General features: G+C 52.4%; 9 protein-coding genes across 9 annotated transcripts; 5 read left to right on the top strand and 4 right to left on the bottom strand.

The window, feature by feature from the left end:
* Window positions 1–833: 833 nt before the first annotated feature.
* On the top strand, window positions 834–1,880 carry N7474_003017 (sterol desaturase family protein; the record flags this gene model as incomplete). Its single annotated transcript, XM_057194432.1, has 1 exon — window positions 834–1,880. One exon carries the CDS (start codon window positions 834–836, stop codon window positions 1,878–1,880), a length of 1,047 nt encoding a protein of 348 aa, XP_057055787.1.
* Window positions 1,881–2,264: 384 nt separating this feature from the next.
* N7474_003016 (biotin synthase) lies at window positions 2,265–3,484 on the bottom strand (the record flags this gene model as incomplete). Its single annotated transcript, XM_057194431.1, has 2 exons — window positions 2,265–3,227; window positions 3,275–3,484. 2 exons carry the CDS (start codon window positions 3,482–3,484, stop codon window positions 2,265–2,267), a joined length of 1,173 nt encoding a protein of 390 aa, XP_057055786.1.
* A 1,047-nt stretch (window positions 3,485–4,531) lies between these two features.
* On the top strand, window positions 4,532–5,152 carry N7474_003015 (uncharacterized protein; the record flags this gene model as incomplete). Its single annotated transcript, XM_057194430.1, has 1 exon — window positions 4,532–5,152. One exon carries the CDS (start codon window positions 4,532–4,534, stop codon window positions 5,150–5,152), a length of 621 nt encoding a protein of 206 aa, XP_057055785.1.
* An 868-nt stretch (window positions 5,153–6,020) lies between these two features.
* On the top strand, window positions 6,021–7,129 carry N7474_003014 (uncharacterized protein; the record flags this gene model as incomplete). Its single annotated transcript, XM_057194429.1, has 2 exons — window positions 6,021–6,656; window positions 6,731–7,129. The coding sequence occupies 2 exons, from the start codon at window positions 6,021–6,023 to the stop codon at window positions 7,127–7,129; spliced, it is 1,035 nt and encodes a 344-aa protein (XP_057055784.1).
* Window positions 7,130–7,421: 292 nt separating this feature from the next.
* On the bottom strand, window positions 7,422–8,018 carry N7474_003013 (uncharacterized protein; the record flags this gene model as incomplete). Its single annotated transcript, XM_057194428.1, has 1 exon — window positions 7,422–8,018. One exon carries the CDS (start codon window positions 8,016–8,018, stop codon window positions 7,422–7,424), a length of 597 nt encoding a protein of 198 aa, XP_057055783.1.
* Window positions 8,019–9,653: 1,635 nt separating this feature from the next.
* Window positions 9,654–11,702, top strand: N7474_003012 (putative very-long-chain acyl-CoA synthetase family protein (CefD1); the record flags this gene model as incomplete). Its single annotated transcript, XM_057194427.1, has 4 exons — window positions 9,654–9,663; window positions 9,709–9,843; window positions 9,892–11,233; window positions 11,285–11,702. The coding sequence occupies 4 exons, from the start codon at window positions 9,654–9,656 to the stop codon at window positions 11,700–11,702; spliced, it is 1,905 nt and encodes a 634-aa protein (XP_057055782.1).
* A 150-nt stretch (window positions 11,703–11,852) lies between these two features.
* N7474_003011 (hydantoinase/oxoprolinase family protein) lies at window positions 11,853–15,112 on the bottom strand (the record flags this gene model as incomplete). Its single annotated transcript, XM_057194426.1, has 5 exons — window positions 11,853–12,356; window positions 12,408–12,611; window positions 12,671–12,747; window positions 12,803–14,738; window positions 14,792–15,112. 5 exons carry the CDS (start codon window positions 15,110–15,112, stop codon window positions 11,853–11,855), a joined length of 3,042 nt encoding a protein of 1,013 aa, XP_057055781.1.
* Window positions 15,113–16,154: 1,042 nt separating this feature from the next.
* N7474_003010 (nucleobase cation symporter-1 family protein) lies at window positions 16,155–18,086 on the top strand (the record flags this gene model as incomplete). The annotated part of the gene is made up of 6 exons (XM_057194425.1): window positions 16,155–16,287; window positions 16,351–16,509; window positions 16,568–16,651; window positions 16,717–17,385; window positions 17,449–17,738; window positions 17,787–18,086. 6 exons carry the CDS (start codon window positions 16,155–16,157, stop codon window positions 18,084–18,086), a joined length of 1,635 nt encoding a protein of 544 aa, XP_057055780.1.
* A 200-nt stretch (window positions 18,087–18,286) lies between these two features.
* On the bottom strand, window positions 18,287–19,802 carry mcsA (putative citrate synthase Cit1; the record flags this gene model as incomplete). Its single annotated transcript, XM_057194424.1, has 3 exons — window positions 18,287–18,490; window positions 18,543–19,691; window positions 19,755–19,802. The coding sequence occupies 3 exons, from the start codon at window positions 19,800–19,802 to the stop codon at window positions 18,287–18,289; spliced, it is 1,401 nt and encodes a 466-aa protein (XP_057055779.1).
* Window positions 19,803–19,900: the final 98 nt, after the last annotated feature.

Raw genomic sequence — 19,900 nt, 5'->3', positions numbered from 1 at the left:
CCTATTGCGGTTAATTAGGCGAGTTTGCACAATATGTGCTGAGTGCCGTATTCATAATTTGTCATTAACACTTCATAATTATCGCTAGGTAGATCCTATGCTAACTGGTACTGTTGTTTTCACCGGAAAATCACTAGTCATGATCTGTTGGAGTAAGTAGATCCCGGCTGTGGCTCCATCGCGCCCCGGAGGTTTTAGAGTCTCCATAATGGAGACAGCCCTCTTGGCAACAGATAATTCAACTTTCACAGGGCATAATTGAAGGTCATCAGAAAAGCCATTTCAGAGAAGCATAAGAATGGTGAACACAATATACAAGTATTGCCAGGCAGTGCCAGGCTTTCAAGTACAATCCGAGAAAGTGTTAGACGTCCTTGGCATTCACGAGGAAAATGCCCGAGAAGCAGTAGTGTCACATAGGAGAATCAGCAACCCTAACTGAACGTTAACTACTATCTTGAGGCTCCAATCTCTGCAGATATCATTCGCTCGCAACATTGTGTGAAAGCAGTTAGCCTGTTTTCCCTTTCTGGCTAGAAATAATAACATTATCCGAAGAGTCCGAGGCTCAACTTGCGGGGTTGATCCACGCCCACTTCACATGTTCCTAACAGATCGGGCCCATCTTGGCCACAATGGTCCGCTTCATCTTCGCTTCAACTGATCTACTCCATTTTGTTGGGGAAAGTAGATCCACACAGTGCGTCTTTCGGCGTCATCGCCTACCCTTCACATGCTGCGGCGGGCCCCGAATGGCCCGCCGCAGCGTGCTATATAACAAAGCCATATGTGCCACTGATTAACGAGGCAAAATACCCTAATCTACCCCAGCCATGGAGACCACGTCTTTATCGAAGGACTCGATGCGGTCCACGTGGCGGACTGCGGACCGCAAAGAATGGAATCACAACCACTGGGTTCTTCACCTGATGAACGCCTATCCGATCGAACTAGACAAGGAAGTGCCGGTGCACACCAAAGAGGATCCCATACCATACATGACTCAATGGTCGCTTCAGCGCTGGGTTCTGTTCTACTCAGCCCTACCACTGCTTCTGCACCAGGCATATATGGCCTACACAGGCCGCACAATAGGCCCGATCGCCGCATTTAACCTCTACTTCATGGCATTCAACGCGACAGTCATTTACCAAGTACACGTCCTCCGGCGATTTGGCCACATTTTCGGCTTTCTCGACGGCGACAAACATGAGCGCGACGGCGTCCCCGATGTAGGGATCGCAAAAGTCGTGGCCTCGCTCTATAAGACGACAGGGTCTCGGCTGATCCTCTCAATCTACCTATCCTATAACAAAACCCTGCTGCCCTCGCAGATGAGCTGGGCCTGGCTTCCCCTCGAAATAGGCCTGTATGGTATCGTCCTCGACTTCTGGTTTTACTGGTACCACCGCCTGATGCACGACGTGAGCTTCTTGTGGAAGTACCACCGCACGCACCATCTAACGAAACACCCGAATCCTCTCCTCGCCGCCTATGCAGACCACGAGCAGGAATTCTTCGATATGGTCGGCGTGCCCATGATGACTTATTTCAGTCTCCGGCTTATGGGTCTGCCTATGGGCTTCTATGAGTGGTGGATCTGCCATGAGTACGTTGCTTTCGCGGAAGTGTTTGGACACTCCGGGCTGAGGCTGCACCTGACTGTTCCGTCGACGCTGAGCTGGTTGCTTCAGATGTTTGATGCGGATATTGTCATTGAGGATCACGATCTGCATCACCGGAAGGGATGGCGCAAGAGTCATAACTACGGTAAACAGACCCGTCTGTGGGACAAGATCTTTGGGACTTGCCACGACCGCATTGAGTCGGTGGCTGGTAATGTCGATTATGTGAATACGGCCAACATGCCTCTGTGGTGAATTGGCGCTGTGTGTAGTCCTCGTGGTTCAGCGTTGTTGTGATGCTATTCGATGCCTGATGATACGATGAGCCTGCTATGGCCTGTGATGATTTTTATTCCCAATACATACGAGTGGAAACTACATGAATAGTCATAGAATAGAAGTGACAAATATAAAGAATACTAGATGATAGTCTCGCATATGCTAAAACGGAATAGTAACTACATCATAGTTTCGGCCCGAGGCCTACACTCATACGCAGGTCGATGGCTCCCAACATGTGCGTCTACGCATCAACCATGAAACTATTGACAGTGTCTAAACACCCTCGTGCAAAATTGGAAAAGAAAGAGGTATTGAAACTCTCGATTTTGTCAGGAAGCTAGCAATGAACACGTAAATCTATGAGCTGGCTGCGGCCGGCGCAGCAGGGGCATCAGGCTGGGCAGAAGGTGCCGGAGCAGACGTAGCCAATGGAGCTTCGCCCTTCTCGAAGCTCTTCATAGGATAGTACCCCCAGCGGTCAAACATAACACGGTCCTCATCCCATCCATTGCAGTCCGTAGTCAGCATCTTTTCCCCAGTAAACACCGCATTGGCCCCAGCTTGGAAGCAGGCAACCTGCTGTTCCTCTGAGAGCGCAATACGGCCAGCAGCGAGACGAACGATGGTCGCGGGAAGAACAACGCGGGCGGTGGCGATGGTCCGAAGCAGGCGGTCGAACGGAATCATCTTGCGGTCGCCCAGAGGCGTACCGGGAATCGGGACGAGGGCATTCACAGGGAAGGACTCCGGGTGAGCAGGCAGGCTGGAGACGGTGTGCAGCAGGCCCACACGGTCCGAGTCCGTCTCGCCCAGTCCCAGAATCCCACCGGAGCAGACATTGATGCCCGCATCACGGACATGGTCCAGCGTCCGCAGACGCTCGTCATACGACCGGGTCGAGATGATGGACGGGTAGAATTCGCGCGAGGTATCGAGGTTGTGGTTGTACGCCGTCAGACCGGCCTCCTTCAGCTCCTTGGCCTGGTTCTCGTCGATCATGCCCAGCGTCACGCACACTTCCATGTTCATCTCGCGGATCCCCGAAACCATCTGCTTGACGTTCTTCAGGCTGGTCTTGCGCCCGCGCATGTCCCGCCAGGCGGCACCCATGCAGAACCGCGTGCTGCCATTCGCCTTGGCTGTTCTTGCCTTTTCCAAAACCTCGTCCACCGGGCTCATCTTGGTCGCTTTCAGGCCGGTGTCGTAGCGTGATGACTGGGCGCAGTAGGAGCAGTCCTCGCTGCAGCCACCCGTCTTGATGTTCATCAGTGTGCACATTTGGATCGCGGATGGGTCATGGAATCGTCGGTGAACGGCGCCCTGGGTTTAATTAGAGATGGCGTCCATCGTGGTGAATGAATACGTACCGCCGCGTAGGTAAGCTGGTTCAACGGAGTCTCGTAGATCTGCTGTATCTCTTCCCGCGTCCAGTTGGTGCGCGGGCCAGTGGCCGCGGTGGCCTCGGCCAGGGCGGCGGGGATGCGACTCGCCAGCGCCGCACTGCTGGGGGGAGCCTGGACAGTCCCGTAGGACCGCAGTATTGTCCGGGGCAGAGACCGGCGAAGGGGAAGCGACATTGTGATGGAGGGGTAAAGAAAGGACAATGCCGGAGAGTGGCTGGAGAAGGACAAAAGAATGACTCGACGAGGGGCAGCGACGTTATTGTTCACCGACGACAATCCGGTGGGGATCTTTCAAGCCCAATCAATGGCTGAGTTTAACTCTCCAAGCGGAAAAAGTTGACCCCAACAGTCTAGCCCTGGTTTCCCTCGGCGATCGTCTCGGAATCATTTTAACTCTATTTGCCCGTCTTCAACCGAGGATCGGCGGGATTCGTCTCCGGATTTCGCCAGGAACAGGCGCAGTTCGCCGCCTCTGCCATACAGATTCATATTTTTCTTGCTAGGAGGCTTAAACGGAGTCAATTCGATCTCGTTGGTCAATTGCATCATCAACCATCCTGGCTCCACTAGGGTTCCATCGGCCAATTGCACTCGCTCCAATGCTAAGCCGGTCCGTGCAGCGGGTCTGTTGATCCCCCATCCGTTAAGCGGTCGTAAGGAGTGCTTAGTGAAGGAATTAGAGTCGCTTATTTATTAAAAATAGCAAAGGTAGGCGACAGCTCTAGTTTTCGATAGAGTAGCCAGCGTGACAGCTAACGAAAAGATTTCAACGTATACGAACGTGTCTCTCCATAGAGACATGATGGTGGCTATTGTTGTGCCGGCAATGGGCCTCGTACCTAATACCTGTAGAATGAAGAGTGGCCAATTCGTCATCCTGCCCGTTGCCTCGGAGTGCTTACACTCGACTACCGCTACCGGCCAGCTTAGCCCATATTCTCTCCCGATTTGTTTCCCAGACCCTCTTCCGACCCACTTGAAGAGGCACAACCCCTACTCTTCTACCAGGATACTTAATCCAGTTAAACCCAGTATGTTTCTAGCAAATCAAATCGAAGCCTACATTAGAGCAGAACTTCGAGCCCTTACGTCAGCTGTGGCGATCCCCTTGTCTTACTCTCTATGTATCTGCCTAGCTGGTAACTCCTTTCAGATATAAATATTGTAAAGACTACAGTGACCCTATTTCCCCTACCTCTCGACACCCAAGTCTCCTCCACAATGGCCACCGATGAAGCACAACGAATAACCGACCCTAGTCAGATACAGGAGGCTGACCTTTCCATCGGACTGAGCAACCTCGCCATCGAGACACCCGGGCCAGTATCATCGTCGCAGCCACATACGAGACAAGCAATGTTGCACCTCCTGCAGCCGCTCGCCGCGCCCGCCATGCTCGCAGCCTGCCGCAACCCGGGCTCGCGCGTGGTGCGCTTCCCCGACGGTCGAGCCAGCGACGCCGTCGGCCCTGAGTATCTCGACATCTCGGCGCTCAGCAAAGCATGGCGTCAGGCCTTAGCCAAAGTGTCACCCATATCGTGGCTCACGTTCAACTTGAGCCTGCCTAAGCCTGAAAGCGAGGGCGAGGGCGAAGATGCGTTCCAGAAGGTTTACTGGGACACGGACACGCCTGACAAAGGACACTACCTGGCTGTCGTGGGACACGACGTTATTACCCTGATCATTACCATAGCCACCACGACGCGGGTGCGGGCGCAGGGTGACGTGCGCTTCGAGGTCGTGTACGACGAGAGTGGCGCTTCACTGAGACATATGAAGTTACTGAAGGAACAGCTTCTGGCCATTACCGGGGCCAGGGGGAAGGAGCACTGCCGCGCTTGAAAATGCTGGGGGCATCAATGATGTCGAGTCTACTGAGGCAGTCGCTAAGGTCGTTCCTGGTAAATGGGTGTGCAGCAGGCTGAGAAGATGTAATTTCTTCAAAGTCCCCCCTGGGGGACCTTCCTCTCTCTCCCGCCCTCTCTCTATGTGATTCCCTGAATGTGATCTCGGCAAGGTTCGATTTCCCCGTCTTTGCCGAGAGTATGGACCGTACTCGGGTATACGCTAGAGGAAAACAAAGAGCTGCCCTGGAGGATGGACCGGTTCCTAGACCGGCTACTGTACCAGCTTAAGCAGTAAGCACCCAAAAAGGCAGGTAGAAGGATCACGAACAACTTTTATGTTTTTCTGACTGTCGATCAACACAATTCGTCACGAAGATCTTGTCGACTAAGTGAGGATCTTCAGGACCAGGATAAATACGAAACATTGGAGGGTTTCCAGTTGGGGCCAAAGTTTATTTCATGCATAGCCCTAACGCGGAGGTGGCGCAGAACTTAACAGTTGGAGACGGAGAAGGTAACCGCGACGACAGAATGGAGGTTGACGGTGCCTGTGCGTGGACATTGGGGTCCAATGTTTGACACTCGTTTTTGTGTCTTTGTCCGCGCTCAAGGGGTCCTTGCAACTGCTTCTGGATCTTGTTTCTGTTTTTCCTCTTGACCAATTCCTCGATAACGTTAGCTCAATCGATTTAGCTTTGGCTCTCAACTCCTGTTTCTTATATTGTCCGTAATTGCCGAACTTGGGGTCTAAAAATAATGAACATAGGAGGAATATAAAAGGGAGTTCGACGTCGCACAAAGTGAAACAGACTCAGCACTCAATCATATTACCGTTGAAATCCATCCACAAATTGCTAGCCAATATGAGGATTTTGAAGGCTATTCCCGCCGTACCATGGCTTGCCTCAATTGCCCTGGCCGTTCCTCATGATAAGCAGAAGGCCCAGAATGTGGATGTCATGGTCCAGCAGATCAAGGCAACTTCAGAGATGGACATTACGGTCGTGAGCCAGGATTCTTCTCAGGTCCTGGGATATGCTTGCTCAAATATCCTCAACTCAGGTGTCTTTGCTGAAAAGCCCATTACCGCCACTTTGGACGAGAATGGTGCCGGCACCCTTGCCGTTGGCAATCAGATGTATATCGTTAACGAAGATCCCGAGACTTCTGGTGGTATTACTTGCTCTCGAACATATAACGATGTCGAGAGTTTTATCCTCTGTGCTGTGTCACTGCCTGCTTCTCTCCCGTTGACCCCAATCAGGAGCAGGGATAAAACAAGCTGCTTCAGCAGTGGGAATACCCCAAGCTTACAGGCAATTTTCCGCTCCATTCTTGCTCAAAACAAAGCCCCTGAAACGGAAATAACAAACATAATCCAGAGGGACGAGCCGCCTACGCTGCACAAGCGACAGGCCCCATGCGGTCAATGGAGCTCAAGCACCCAGATTGTCGGGGATGGAGACCCGCACCAGAATTACCTCCACACACAGCTTAGTGTGAGTATCTTACACAATATGGTTCCAACGGAGTCTGTGAGAGAGCTCGGCCAGCTAACAAATCTCCTGCTTAGGAAAATGTCAACTGTGGCGAGGCAACAAGCTGTACTGTCGGTCAGACGGAGAGCATCTCTTATACCATCGGCTGGAGCGCTACTGCCACTGCATTTGAATGGCTTACGGGCGGCTTTTCCGTGAGCGTGAGCTGGACGACCGGGAATACGTACTCCTGTACCGGTAGCAGCAACGACACTGTGTGCGTCTGGTACAACACAGCTCATACTGCGTATACCGTCCAGAATGGAGCGTATAATGACTGCACGGGTTTTAGTCCCTCCGGCGGAACCTTGATCATGCGCTCGCCCAATTCCAATAACGTGGGTGGTGGGTACAATTGTATCATTGGTACATCCTGCAGCTCTCAAGGCGCTAATTATTGGGACTACAACGGTCCTGCTGGGGGCCCGCAGTAAACCAGGTTGTGTTTGTTAGGCTATGCTCACTTGCTCCAGTTATTGACTGGCTTTATGTGAATAGTTTAGCGGATTTTTTGATGAGAATGATATGTATTGCTTTATAAGATATCAAGTCCGGCCAATTCATTGTAAAAAAAGCACATTGTTGAAGATATAGATTTGGTCTGCGCGGTTTTCGTCCATCGCCAATCTCCCAGGGGTATATATGAAAAAAATCAGACAAAAGGACAAAAGGAAAGTCGAAGAAACCCAGAAAATAAAACCCAAATCAAAATATCTGACAAGACAATTACATAAAAAGCAATGCCACCACGGTCAACCAAGGCGACAGAATTGCAAACCAGTGTCGAAGGAACCGCAAATCCATCTGGAGCTTGCATTTAACAATAGTTTGTTTGCTTACACGGCCTGCATTGTCATGGACCTGAGTTTTGTCCACTTGAATCTGGAGAAGACTGCAGATACAGAGAAGAATAGCAGAAGATCCCGATAAGCAGCTGCTAGTAGTTTGTTCGGACACCGCGTCAAACTCGGGTTCCGTGCCCTCGTGAAGACCAAGAAGACTGCCAAGCTCAGTATTGTGGACTTCCGAATCTGCGAGTTGTATGGGTTCGTCAACGGCTTCGTCAGTGAGAGGGTCATATTCGATACGAGGACCACGATCATCTGGGTTGACATTGGTGGCCCCCTCATGTACTCTGGAAACGGATGAAACCTCTGTCGCCGCGCGAGACGAGGCTTGAAGTTCGGCATTCTGGACAATATGATAGGTACTGCAAGCTCCGCCGCGAAAGTTGACTTGCGGCGACCTCCTGTAGATGTATTCATTCTGAACTCCCAGCTGAGACTGGTGACGGTTCACTTTGGCGCTCCATTCGAGAATCATGGCTGATTTGGCATCATATACATGGCCGTTGTGAATAAGCAAATTTGCTAGTTCCTTGATATAACTGTCGATAGTATGACCACCTTGTTGGAGACAGGTCAGAGATTGCCCAAGGATTTCCCGAGCTTTGACTATCCTGGCTTTTCCAAGATTTCGTTCGCATGGCCGAAGAATCCCACCACCTGCTTGTGATTTTCCAAAGCAGCATATAGATCCCATCTCTGGGAGATGAACGCCAATAATATCTGAAAGGATGAGGGAAGTAGTGGACTCCATTGATTGTAAGAGGGGTATAATGTTCATAAGACAATATTAATGTGTCAAAGGACAATAGCCAAGTCGTAGTTAGGTATGGAATTGAACAGTGAATAGAGCAGAAAGCCATATCCCGAGATATTGTTCTGCTTTTATGCCTGGACTGCCTGACACCCAGAGCGGATCGGTGGTCAGCTGAGCCACAGCGGTTCGTTCGACTTGCTCGAGAAAATGAGGACTGGAATGGGCTATGCCACACCCAAAAACCTCAGCCACAGGCAGCAACTTTTAAGTATGGCATCATGGTGTGGACTAAGACGCGCTTAGGGCGGGTTGTTGGCAAAGTATACCGAGCCAACTGTGCCAAGGAGTGGAATCCTAGGCTTGTATTTATATGGGTATTTATCTGATTGGAGGAGGACCAATACCCTGGATAAAATAGTGGCATTCTGACCTTCGCTGCGCCAGATGTGACTGTGCGATGAAGGACAGACCGAAGTCTAACCACCATTCAGATCCCTTCTAAAGATGGAAACGCTGCAGGGAATCACCGAATCTAGGCACTAGTGTCAGTTTGTGCTCAGCTGCTCGTGGGGGCCTGTGAGACTGCTGATTCCACCTAGACTGTAGAGTAATGGATGATGCTAATCATCCTTCTGGCTTTACATGAGCTTTTGGCACCGCGCTCGCCATAACTATTTAACGACTCTGAACGTTCCTTATCAGTCCTACAGACTCAGGAAGGCAGGTCTGACATGATCTGTGTCTTTCCTATCTATTCTTAGGGATGTATGCAGCTAGTTCAGCCCCTCTCACGACCCCTGTCTAGTCGGTTTGAACTCAGAGTAGTGCGCAGCCACTCCTCACGGCCAGGGAGGGTAGCAAAGATACCAAAGCCACAATAGAAAAGATGAAGTAAGTGGTGCTATGATAATTTTTCAAGAATAACCGGCAGTTCCCGAGACCGTCTGGTCTGTATATCGTCAAAAGTACGATATTGAGCTCGATATGTGGAGGCATGCTTATGATGGCGATTAAGTTGACGTTTAGATAAGGATCCCGATAGTGGGACCTGACAATATGGCCAACGCTAGTTTGGCGAGAACCATTGTTGTACGATTTGTGTGCCGACCAGGTAAATCATGAATCCGGCATCGCCATCCTCATTTGACTCGGCTAAGGCGAGTTTCTGCCAGGCGGTGAGAATTATGCTTACATGCCTGCATTAGGGATAATGCTGTTTCCCCGCATTATGGGGACCGAGGCTGTTTCTGCGGTCGGCAAACGGCAACTTGGTCCGTTCTCTTATACGACCATTGACTTTTGCTCACTCCTTACATATTGTATAGAACACATTGGACTGCGTTAGACACCAGAGACATGGATCTAGGTGCGTGGACATGCTCCCGATGTGACTATGACTACTGACGTCCAGATCAAGGTACCGCCGCCGCTGCTCTGGCCGGAGGAGCCACGGTAGCAGCTTACTTGAATGCCAAATTCCACATCGCAAAGGATGTATCGAGCCTGGTGGCCCTCAAGAAGAGTGAGCGTGGACATGCTCAAGCTTGTATGCTTCCCATCTGTCTTGGGAGGAATTGATGCTAACTGCGAGCAGTCGGCCGAGGCCGCGGAAATGTATGGTTCGTCTTCCTCGAGACCGCGAAGAAATACCCCGACATGGTCTGTCTATGGACGCGCAACCGGTCTTACACCTATCGCGATGTCCTGGAGCAGGCATGCCAATATGCCCATTACTTCTTGTCTCAGGGAGTGAAGAAAGGCGACTTGGTGGCGTTCTACCTGCAGAACCGAGAAGAGTTTATCATTGGATGGATTGCGTTATGGAGCATTGGATGCGCCCCGGCTGCGATCAACTACAACCTGAACGGCGATGCTCTGCTGCACTGCTTGAAGATCAGCGGCGCCAAGCTGGTGCTGGTGGATGAGGACCCGACCTGCCAGGCGCGGGTGGAGGAATGCAGGGACGCTATTACAGGCGAGCTGGGAATGAAGCCAGTGGCCCTGGATGATTCTCTCAAGTCGCACATTCGCACTTTCCCCACTACGGCACCGCCCAAGGAGCATGCCGTGGATATGTCGGGTGAATTCCCATCTATCCTTCTCTATACCTCGGGCACCACCGGCATGCCCAAGGGCTGTGCGTTCACCATGTCCCGTTTATATACTACGTTGGGTATCCGTCGTAGCGCGATGGGAGACAAAGAAGGGCCCGACGGTGACCGTTGGTATAGCTGCATGCCCTTATACCATGGCACGGCAGCTATGTCTTTGATCGCTTGTTTAACCACCGGGGTGAGTGTTGCAATCGGCCCAAAATTCAGTGTCCGAAACTTTTGGAATGACGTCCGAGACTCCGAGTCGACCGTCTTCGTGTACGTGGGCGAAACAGCTCGTTACCTCCTTGCACCGCCACCATCGCCCCAGGACAAGAACCACAAGGTGCGCTGCATGTACGGCAATGGTCTCCGTCCAGACGTCTGGGAACAGTTCCGCGAGCGGTTCGGCGTACCTGAGGTGGGCGAGTTCTTCAACAGTACCGAGGGTATTTTCGGTCTGTTCAATTACAACCGGGGTCCTTTCACGGCTGGCAGTGTTGGTCACCACGGCCTGCTAATGCGTGGTCTGCTTCACAATGTTTTTGTACCGGTGGCCATTGACCCGGAGACCGGCGACGTCCTCCGGGACCCCAAGACTGGCTTCGCTGTCCGGCCTCCCTATGAACAGGGTGGCGAGATCCTCGTCAATATCCCCGGCGAACAAGCGTTCCAAGGATACTGGCGTAACGACCAAGCCACGAATAAGAAGTTCCTCCGTGACGTCTTCAAGAAGGGTGACCTGTACTACCGATCGGGTGATGCGCTCCGCCGTCAGAACGATGGCCGCTGGTACTTCATGGACCGGCTCGGGGATACGTTCCGCTGGAAGAGCGAGAATGTGTAAGTTGAATAATTCCCTGGCTTGATAGACAACAAACTGACATTCGTCAGTGCCACTGCGGAGGTTTCCGAGGTGATTGGCAAATTCCCTGGCGTCCTCGAAGCCAACGTCTATGGAGTAACGGTGCCAAACCATGAAGGACGCGCCGGTTGCGCCGCTCTCCAAATCAGCCCGGAGGCTCGTCAGACATTTGACTACGGGGCTCTTGCACGCTTCGCCCGTTCCAAACTGCCCCGATACGCTGTCCCGATCTTCCTGAGGGTCGTCGATAACCCCACGCACATCCACAACCACAAGCAGAACAAGGTGCCTCTTCGTGACGAGGGAATTGATCCCGCCTTGATTGGGACCAAGGTTCCACACGGACAGGCGGATGAATTTTACTGGATGGCAGCCGGTCAGGACAGCTATTCGGCCTTTGGAAAGGAGCAGTGGGAAAAGCTCTCGAACGGGACGGCACGACTGTGATGCATGGGTTTTGTACTGTGTACGCTCGGATACGAGCGGATTTTGAAGAAGTCTTCATCAATAGTAACCATGTTAAGTAAATATTTCATTTCGCAGAGCTAAAGACATAAACGTAATTGAATGTTTGTACCTTGAACCTTGCGAAAACAACTACGCCGTCCCCCTGTCGAACTCCTCAATCACACTCCTTGGCTCCTGATACGGACCCAGACTCTTCCACTTCATATCCAGCCCAAAGCCCTCCGGCCCACCAACCTTCAGGCCCCGGGCATCGCCCGTCCATAGGGGATGAGCCGACATTCCAATGACGTTGACTCGCAATCCATACCGCAGCTCCTGTGATCCAATCGCCTCTCCGTCCTGCCCCAGAATAGAAATAAGATCCGGTACAGTACAGATCATCTCGTGGCGAGACGCGTCGTCAGGGTCAGCAGCGTCTGCGTACGCTGCATAGAGATACTCGTTCTGGAAAGGTACGATTATGCAGCGCTCATCAGATGGTGATTGCGCGCCGTTATCAATGGAGCCCTGGTCTTGTTCATCGCTATTCAGAGGGGCGATAGTGCATTGTCCCATTGTATACCCGCGGCTGACGTCGCGCTTTACGTCGATGATCTTGCCGCTGTACAATAGTCGACCAGGGGACGTATCAAACTGTAGAACTGTGTTAAACGGCGAAAGGAAATAAAGATCAGGTGTACTCACAATGGCTTTGATAAGGTTAGCCTTCGACCGTCTCGCCTTGTGCACTGCACGCCCAATGTACCATGACTGAGACACGGTGTTACGAATGGCATAGCGTTTGATAGCTTCGCCCGTCAGGGGAGTGCACGCCACTGCTATCTTCAGGCCCAAATCCACGCACTGCGCACGAATCATGGTTTCCACCCTCTTATTTGATTCGGCTTTCTAATGTCAAGTTAGATGTTGGCCACACCAGACGGGACTCTTGTAAATCTACCACATACCAGGACAACGGAAACATTGCCTTTCCCATCTGCAATAGCGCACGGAGTAATGGGCTCGCCGTATACATATGGAGTACCTGTACTGGCATTAGTCTCGCCAGGAACCCGAAAGAACGCAGGACCAAAACTCACCATGCTCCAATGTCGGGTACGCACGACCCATCAGGTCACCGTCGATGACAGGAATGTCATAGTGCACGCTCGTGGGAAACGTGGACATACCATTGCCACCACCGATCTCATCGGCAATCACAGCCTCGAAGTGATCATGACCTGAATATTTGACCGAATGCTCTATCGCATTCATGATCTCCGGTCCAGCAGGCATGCGCTCACCCGACACACTCGGTGCTCCGTACCAAGACCCGAAAACGCAGATATCGGAATCCTTCATGCTCTTGGGGGACATCACTCTCATCTTGCCTTTTGCGTCTGGGTTTCGGAGAGCCTCGAGGCATTGGAGATATTGAAGTCGAGATGGACCTCCGCCGCCGGTGCCTAGGACTCCCGTACCAGTTGCGATGAATTCAAGGTCGACAGGGGAAAGATACCAAACCCCATTTCGCACGTCAGGCTTATAGGCGTCAAGATCCATGTAGGCCGAGAATTTTACGGAGGATTCAAGGGCATCCGATGTTGCTTTTTGAGACATTCCGTTGCTGGAGTCTTCCGCATCATGGTCCGCTACGCCGTTCGTGCCATTAATGGCTACCCCATTGGACTGGGTGCCGTTGATGACTGGTGCAGTAGCATCGGGCAAAGCCAGTCGACCAACAGCTTTGATCACTAGTCGGGTGGCCTTGTTCGTGACATACTGCAGAGGAATCTTATCAATCCCCACAATCTTGACGTCTGCCCTGTCCGCTCCACGCGCCACTGCAGCCTCGATGGCTTGCTTCTTCGCCAACTCTAGCACAGTCTTTTCATCACGATTGGCCAGAATCTCAATAATGTCAACCTCCCCAGCAACCTTGGCAATAGCAGCACCGACTGCATTTGCCGAGTCATGATGAGGCGGGATGATACACTCAGCCACGCCTTCCAGCTGATCCATCTGGACGATCGAGCCTCCGCCGACCAATAGCAACGTAACTGGCAGATCGGAAACCTTCATGTCTTCAACAGCCCTTTCAAGAATCTTCTTCATCTGCAGCCGCGCCTTGGAGACCACGTTCGAAGGAATACTTTGCGCCTTCGCACAATCCCCAATTTTTGCCTTACCCGAGGCGACTACAATGTCCGTGGTTGTCATAACATCTCCGCCGAAAACCAGGGCTTGGGTGGTGAGATAATGGCCCACAGAGTCAGGACCAACGCGCACACTGTCCAGTTCGGCATCGTATACCACGCGGCTACCCCCACCCAGACCGACGGACAAAACCTCCGGCATGGAGAATGCAGTACGCACTCCACCGACCTCGACAAAGTTCGGTGCCTGCCGCGGGAAGCCGGATGGAAGCAATGCACAGACATCACTTGTTGTGCCACCCACATCAATGACCAGAACTTGTGTGTTGGACTTCGTATTTGTACCGCGGTCCAAGGATGCCAGGTAGGCAGCACCGGTCATACTGTTCGTAGGACCGGACGCGAACGTCTTAATTGGAAGCTCTGCTGCGGTGGCCGCATCTGTCAGTGTGCCATCATTCTGGGTGAGGAATAATGGGCAACTCAGTTGCAATTTGGTCATTGCTTGACAGAATGCGCGCACGGTACGTCGGGCAAGCGTTAAGATCGAGGCGTTGAGAATTGTTGCGTTCTCACGCTCTAGGAGCCCGACGCCGCCGATTTGGTGAGAGCACACCACGGACAATGAAGGGTCTTCCTCGAGCATTAGCTGCTTGCAGGTCTCCTCGTGGACCCCTTGGTGGTCTAGGGGCGAGAATACGCCAACAACTGCAACCATCTTGATCCCTGCGGCTTGGATGCTTTTCACGGTCTGCCTGACTTGGTCTGGGTTGAGCGGAGTGATCTCACGACCGTCGATTTCGAGTCCACCGTCCAAGTAGAAGACAGGACCGCCCATGATCTGTTTCAGAGCAGGCGGAAAATCCGAAAAAGGAGGCACCTAATAGATACAGCAGAGTCAGCGATGGCTCTAAAATCCTGTACAATACATACCAGTCTGGTGAATGGACCGCATAATCGAATAACGGCAACCTTGCTCAAACGTCGAGCATCAGCCTCGACCACCGCATTGACAAAGTGTGTGGTTCCGATAGCAACGCTGAGCACGTCCTGCCGATTGACTGCAGTCTTGGATAGGACATTTCCAATCACTGCGTGAATTCCAGACGTCACATCGGTGGTAGTTGGAGTCTTGCTTGAGGCACAGACTCCGCGCGACGCCGAATCAGTCGCAGCGATATCGATGATAGCTGCGTCGGTGTTGGTGCCGCCCACATCGACGCCGATACGGTACGGGCCCGAACATAGTGTCATAGCGAGGTGTTTCAGGGCGCGTGAGGTACTGGGTTCCAAAAAGAATCGCAAAAATATTTCCGTCCGGGGTTCACACGACTTCGAGGTCTTTGCAAATATATACACGCGCGGAGATCAGCGCTCCACCCTGAACAGTCCTGAGGGTCCTCCCGACATATATCCATAAAGCGGCGGCTGGTAGCGAATGGACATGTCTATTCGGGCTCCAGCGATACTACATCGGGCCGGTTGACTCACTCTTTTTCCGCGCTCCCACAATTCGGAACTCGTGCGGGGAGGAAGCATGCTCCTATCGCGGTATCACCTCCGACCAACGCTAGGCGCAACTCCACCAATTACAGGCGGGATACCCCGAATGTCTTGGCCGGAGGAAAGTCGTGATTTTGGCACTTGGCAGGTGGATTCAACCAAAGTTCGGCATGTCTGAGAGATAACAAAGGGCTTTTCAAATACAAAATACTCGCATCTGAAAAATAAAAAAGGGCTGGGTTAATGGTCCATACCTATGGATCGGACGCGAGACTTTCTTCTTCTGCCCGAAGATATCAAAGTCTCTAAGCAACGGCATTCGATCTAACCAGAAAAAAAAATTCTTTTCGGGCCAAGTCCGGTCCCTCTAAATGGACAAGCCACCAACCAGCGACCGATCTTCTCAACCTGCCAACTTGGGCCGTGTCCTATCTCAACCGAATGAGGAGATACTCCAACTCCACCAATTAGGCTCCAAACACTCCGACAAGCTACACATTCGCCCCAGATCCATAAAAAATTGTCGGTAACAATGCGAGCCGGGCTTCTCCGCGCCAGAGATAAGCCCGGAAAGCTAACTGAAGCTAGTACTCCTCGCGTGGGTGCTCCGTGCGTTATCACAATCCTTTCACCCCCATTTGCCGATCGGATGTTCTCTCCCAGAATGCGGAGTAGATAACTGGGGCATTCTAGCGCGTGCACCATGACTCGCAAGCCCTAAAGCTCTGTCTTTTCTTCTTCTTTCTTGAACCAACTATTCTGCTCCTCCTCACTCTTTCATGTAACCATTTCAATGAAGGCGATCCTCAGAAAACTCCAGGTCGACAGCGAGGGCGGCCCCGTGCCGGACCGATGGATCAACAACGACATCAAGCCCATTGAGGCTGGTCGTAGGACGTGGGGGTTCTGGACCTTCCATAACTACTGTGCGCAAGTTGGAAATTCTATTGCTGTTGCAAGTATACTGACGTCTTCCTGTTTGTGTTTAGGGGTTCTCTGCAATTCGAATATTTCCTCGTACATGACGGGAAGCTCGCTTATCGCACTCGGTTTGACGTGGTGGCAGGCAATCATTGCAATTGTTATTGGGCAGATCATCGCTACAGCTCTGGTTGTGCTTAACTCTTTGCCTGGTGCATTCTATCATTGTGAGTCGCATAGAGTCATGCTCTTGCGTGTATCACCGGATTGCTAAGTATACTGTAGTGGGATTTCCGGTTGTTAATCGGTATGTCTGGGGAATGTACGGCAGTGCATTTGTGATCTGGAATCGAATCCTTCTCTCCGTTGGTAAGTACCACGGTACTCTTTAAAATCGGAGATTCATCATTTTGCTAACGATCTGTGCCTGCTAGTCTGGTACGGATTCCAGGCCTGGATAGGAGGCGAATGCGTCTACGTCTGCCTCCAAGCCATCTGGCCCTCTCTCGAAGAGCGCATCCCAAACCACCTCTCCGCCTCAACGGGCACAACAACAGCCAGTTTCATGGCCTACATATTATTCATGATCATTTCTCTACCAGTGATCTACATCCGCCCACACAAACTCAAGTACTTTTTCTACGGATCCGCAGCCACAATCCTGGTCTTCGAATTCGTTCTCCTCATCTGGTCCCTAGCAACCATGGGCAAAGCAGGGTTTGGCACGACCATGGAAGCAACAAATAGCAGCCAAGAGTATGGTTGGACCATTGCGTTCGGAATTATTAGTACCATCGGGTCCATCTCAGCAGGCATTCTGAACCAGAACGACTATGCCCGCTTTGCGCGCAAGCCCAAAGACGCCGTTTATGGGCAGGTATTCAGTTTTCCCATTTATGCGATTCTGTGCTCTGTCGTTGGCATTCTGGTCACGGCGGCAACGCAGGAACGGTACGGTAGTGCGAAGTGGAATTTGCCTACTTTGCTCAGTGCGGTGATTGAGCACGGTGGCTCGAGATCGAGGGCTGCGGCTTTCTTTGGTGGTGCTGCTTTGGTTGTATCGCAGATCGGAGTTAATGTTCCGGGCAATGCGTTGTCTGGTGGTATGTGTTCTTTCCTTTTTGGGAACAGCTTTGATGGCCTGGTTTGCTGACATGTATTTGCAGGATTTGACCTAGCGGCTACTTTCCCGAAGTATATCAATATTCGTCGCGGTGCGTATCTGACTGCCTTGGTCTCCGTCGCTTGCAATCCATGGAAACTGGTGAATACCGCGACGACATTCTTGGCTGTGCTGAGCAGCTACTCCGTCTTCCTGGGCCCAATGACTGGGCTGATGATCTCGTCCTATTTTGTGATCAATCGGCGCAAGCTCAAGGTCGACGATCTGTTCGTCGGGAACAGTCAGAGCATCTACTGGTTCTCGTGGGGAGTGAACTGGCGAGCTGTGATAGCGGTAGGTTCTCTATGTGCTTGGGCGTGATGTTAACTGACGGTGCAACAGTGGGTCTGCGGGACAGTACCCTCTTTACCTGGCTTCGTGGGATATGTCAATCCCACAGTTAAGATAACTCTGGGCCTCACTCATCTCTACTACATCTGCTTTTTGGTTGGCCTTTCCATCAGTGCTGCCGTCTACTGTGCTCTCCATTATATCTTCCCTGTTGAGGCCGTCCGGAATTTCGTGGAATGCGCCCCTCCCGCCGAGACGTTGATGCGCGAATATCGGGAGCGCTGGGATCAAGGAGATGACGTTGTCACAGATGTTATATATGCGACGAAGCATGAGTCTGTTGGTGTCTAGTCAGGTAGTTCTTAATTGGGAATCAATTCATTTTGCAATGGTAGAAGAAACAGTATATTGCAACATCATGGTCTACTAATCGAATGGGACACGAGTCCACAGAGACAAGGCCCTCGGTACAGAATAAGAGTCTAGGAAAATAAAATAAAAGATCATCTCGCTTTGCATCACTTTTTTCATCGCTCACATAAGGTCGGCAATTATTTCTTGACCAGGCCGAGGAGGTTGATGCTCTTGGGCCGCTCGATGGGCATGCCCAAAGCACGGTCCCAGACGAGCTGGACGAGAGGACCCAGAGCACGGCTGACGCCGAAAGTGACGGTGTAATAAAGGGGCTGTTGGAAGCCATAGTGGTGGAAAAGGACACCAGAGGCGGCGTCGACGTTGGGGTGAGGGTTCTTAGTCTGAAGCAAGGGTCAGTCAATTGAGAAATACGTCAGGATGTCATGTACATACCTTGCCATGTTCGGTCAGCACACCAGGCGCAATCTCGGAGTTCTTCTTGACCAGCTGGAAAACCGGGTTGGCCAGCACATCCGGCCGGGTGGCAGCAAAGTCCATCAGGGCTTCGAAGCGCGGGTCTGGCTTGCGCAGGACACCGTGGCCGTAGCCTGGCACCACGCGACCGGACTTCAGAGTTGTCCACAGGTAGTTGCGGACATCCTCATCGGTGAACTTGGTACCGATCTTATCCTGCATGGCCAAGATCCAGCGCAAAACCTCCTGAGCAGCCAGTCCGTGCAACGGGCCAGCCAGACCCAGCAGGCCGGCGCTGTAGCTCAGGAAAGGGTCACTGAGGGCGCTGCCCACCAGGTGAGTGGCGTGAGCCGATACATTGCCACCTTCGTGATCGCCGTGCAGCGCGAGATACAGACGCAGCAGGTCGTGGAAATCCTCGTTCTTCGAGCCACCCTTGCCAAGCAGCTCGGCAAAGTTGTACGACCAATCCTGGGCCGCATCCAGCTTCTGCGACCCAACGACATCAATCTCGTTAGGGCGGAAGACAAGTGCCGCGACACGGGGGATTTTAGCAAGCAGCGAAATGCAGTCATCAAAGGTAGGCTCCCAATACTCGGCCTTGTTCAGGCCCTTCTCGTAAGCCTGGGCGAACTGAGACTCGGTGTTGAGAGCCGCCACGGCAACCGACAACTGGGTCATCGGATGCATGGACTTGGGGAAGGTCTTGACCAGATCCAGGATGTGCTGCGGCAGCTCCGACTTCTCGGCCAGTTCACGCGAGAAGGCGCGCACCTGCGCGGTCGAGGGCACCTGGCCCGTCAGGAGCAGCCAGAACATGGCCTCGGGAAGCATCTCGGTTCCCGAGGTACCCTTGGGAAGTTCCTTTTGGCAGTCCTTGATCGTCTTGCCGTGGAACCGAATGCCCTCGTCTGCGTCCAGGACGGAGCCCTCCCACAGCATGGCCTTGAGGCCGCGCATGCCACCGATCACATTGCCCACCTTGACTTCACCAATGACCTCGTCGCTCTGGGCCTTGACCTTCTGCAGGAGCTCCCGCTTGGCGGGGATGACCTCCTTCAGAGTGGATTTGAGATCGGGCTCGGCCGTTGCGTAGTGGCGGGTGGCCGCGAAGAAAGGGCGCGAGGCCTGTTGCGAGAGAAGTGATTAATTGAAATCCAACCCACATATAGCAATTGAGATCGGACTCACCTTGGCCAGCTTGGTGGCATGGCGGGTGGATCGTAGGCTGAGGGCCATTGTGTGTGCGTCGATGGGTCCGGGGTTGAATTGCGGGGGGCGGGAGACTCGGCGTGGGGAGAAGCAGAGACCGAGAGAGTATGGAAGGAGTGGTTTGG

This window comes from Penicillium riverlandense, assembly GCF_028828495.1.
Source record: "Penicillium riverlandense strain IBT 135883 chromosome Unknown utg000002l_segment0_segment0, whole genome shotgun sequence".
Classification (NCBI taxonomy): domain Eukaryota; kingdom Fungi; phylum Ascomycota; class Eurotiomycetes; order Eurotiales; family Aspergillaceae; genus Penicillium; species Penicillium riverlandense.
Note: the sequence above shows the minus strand (reverse complement) of the source record. Positions and strands in the feature narration are given on the sequence as shown.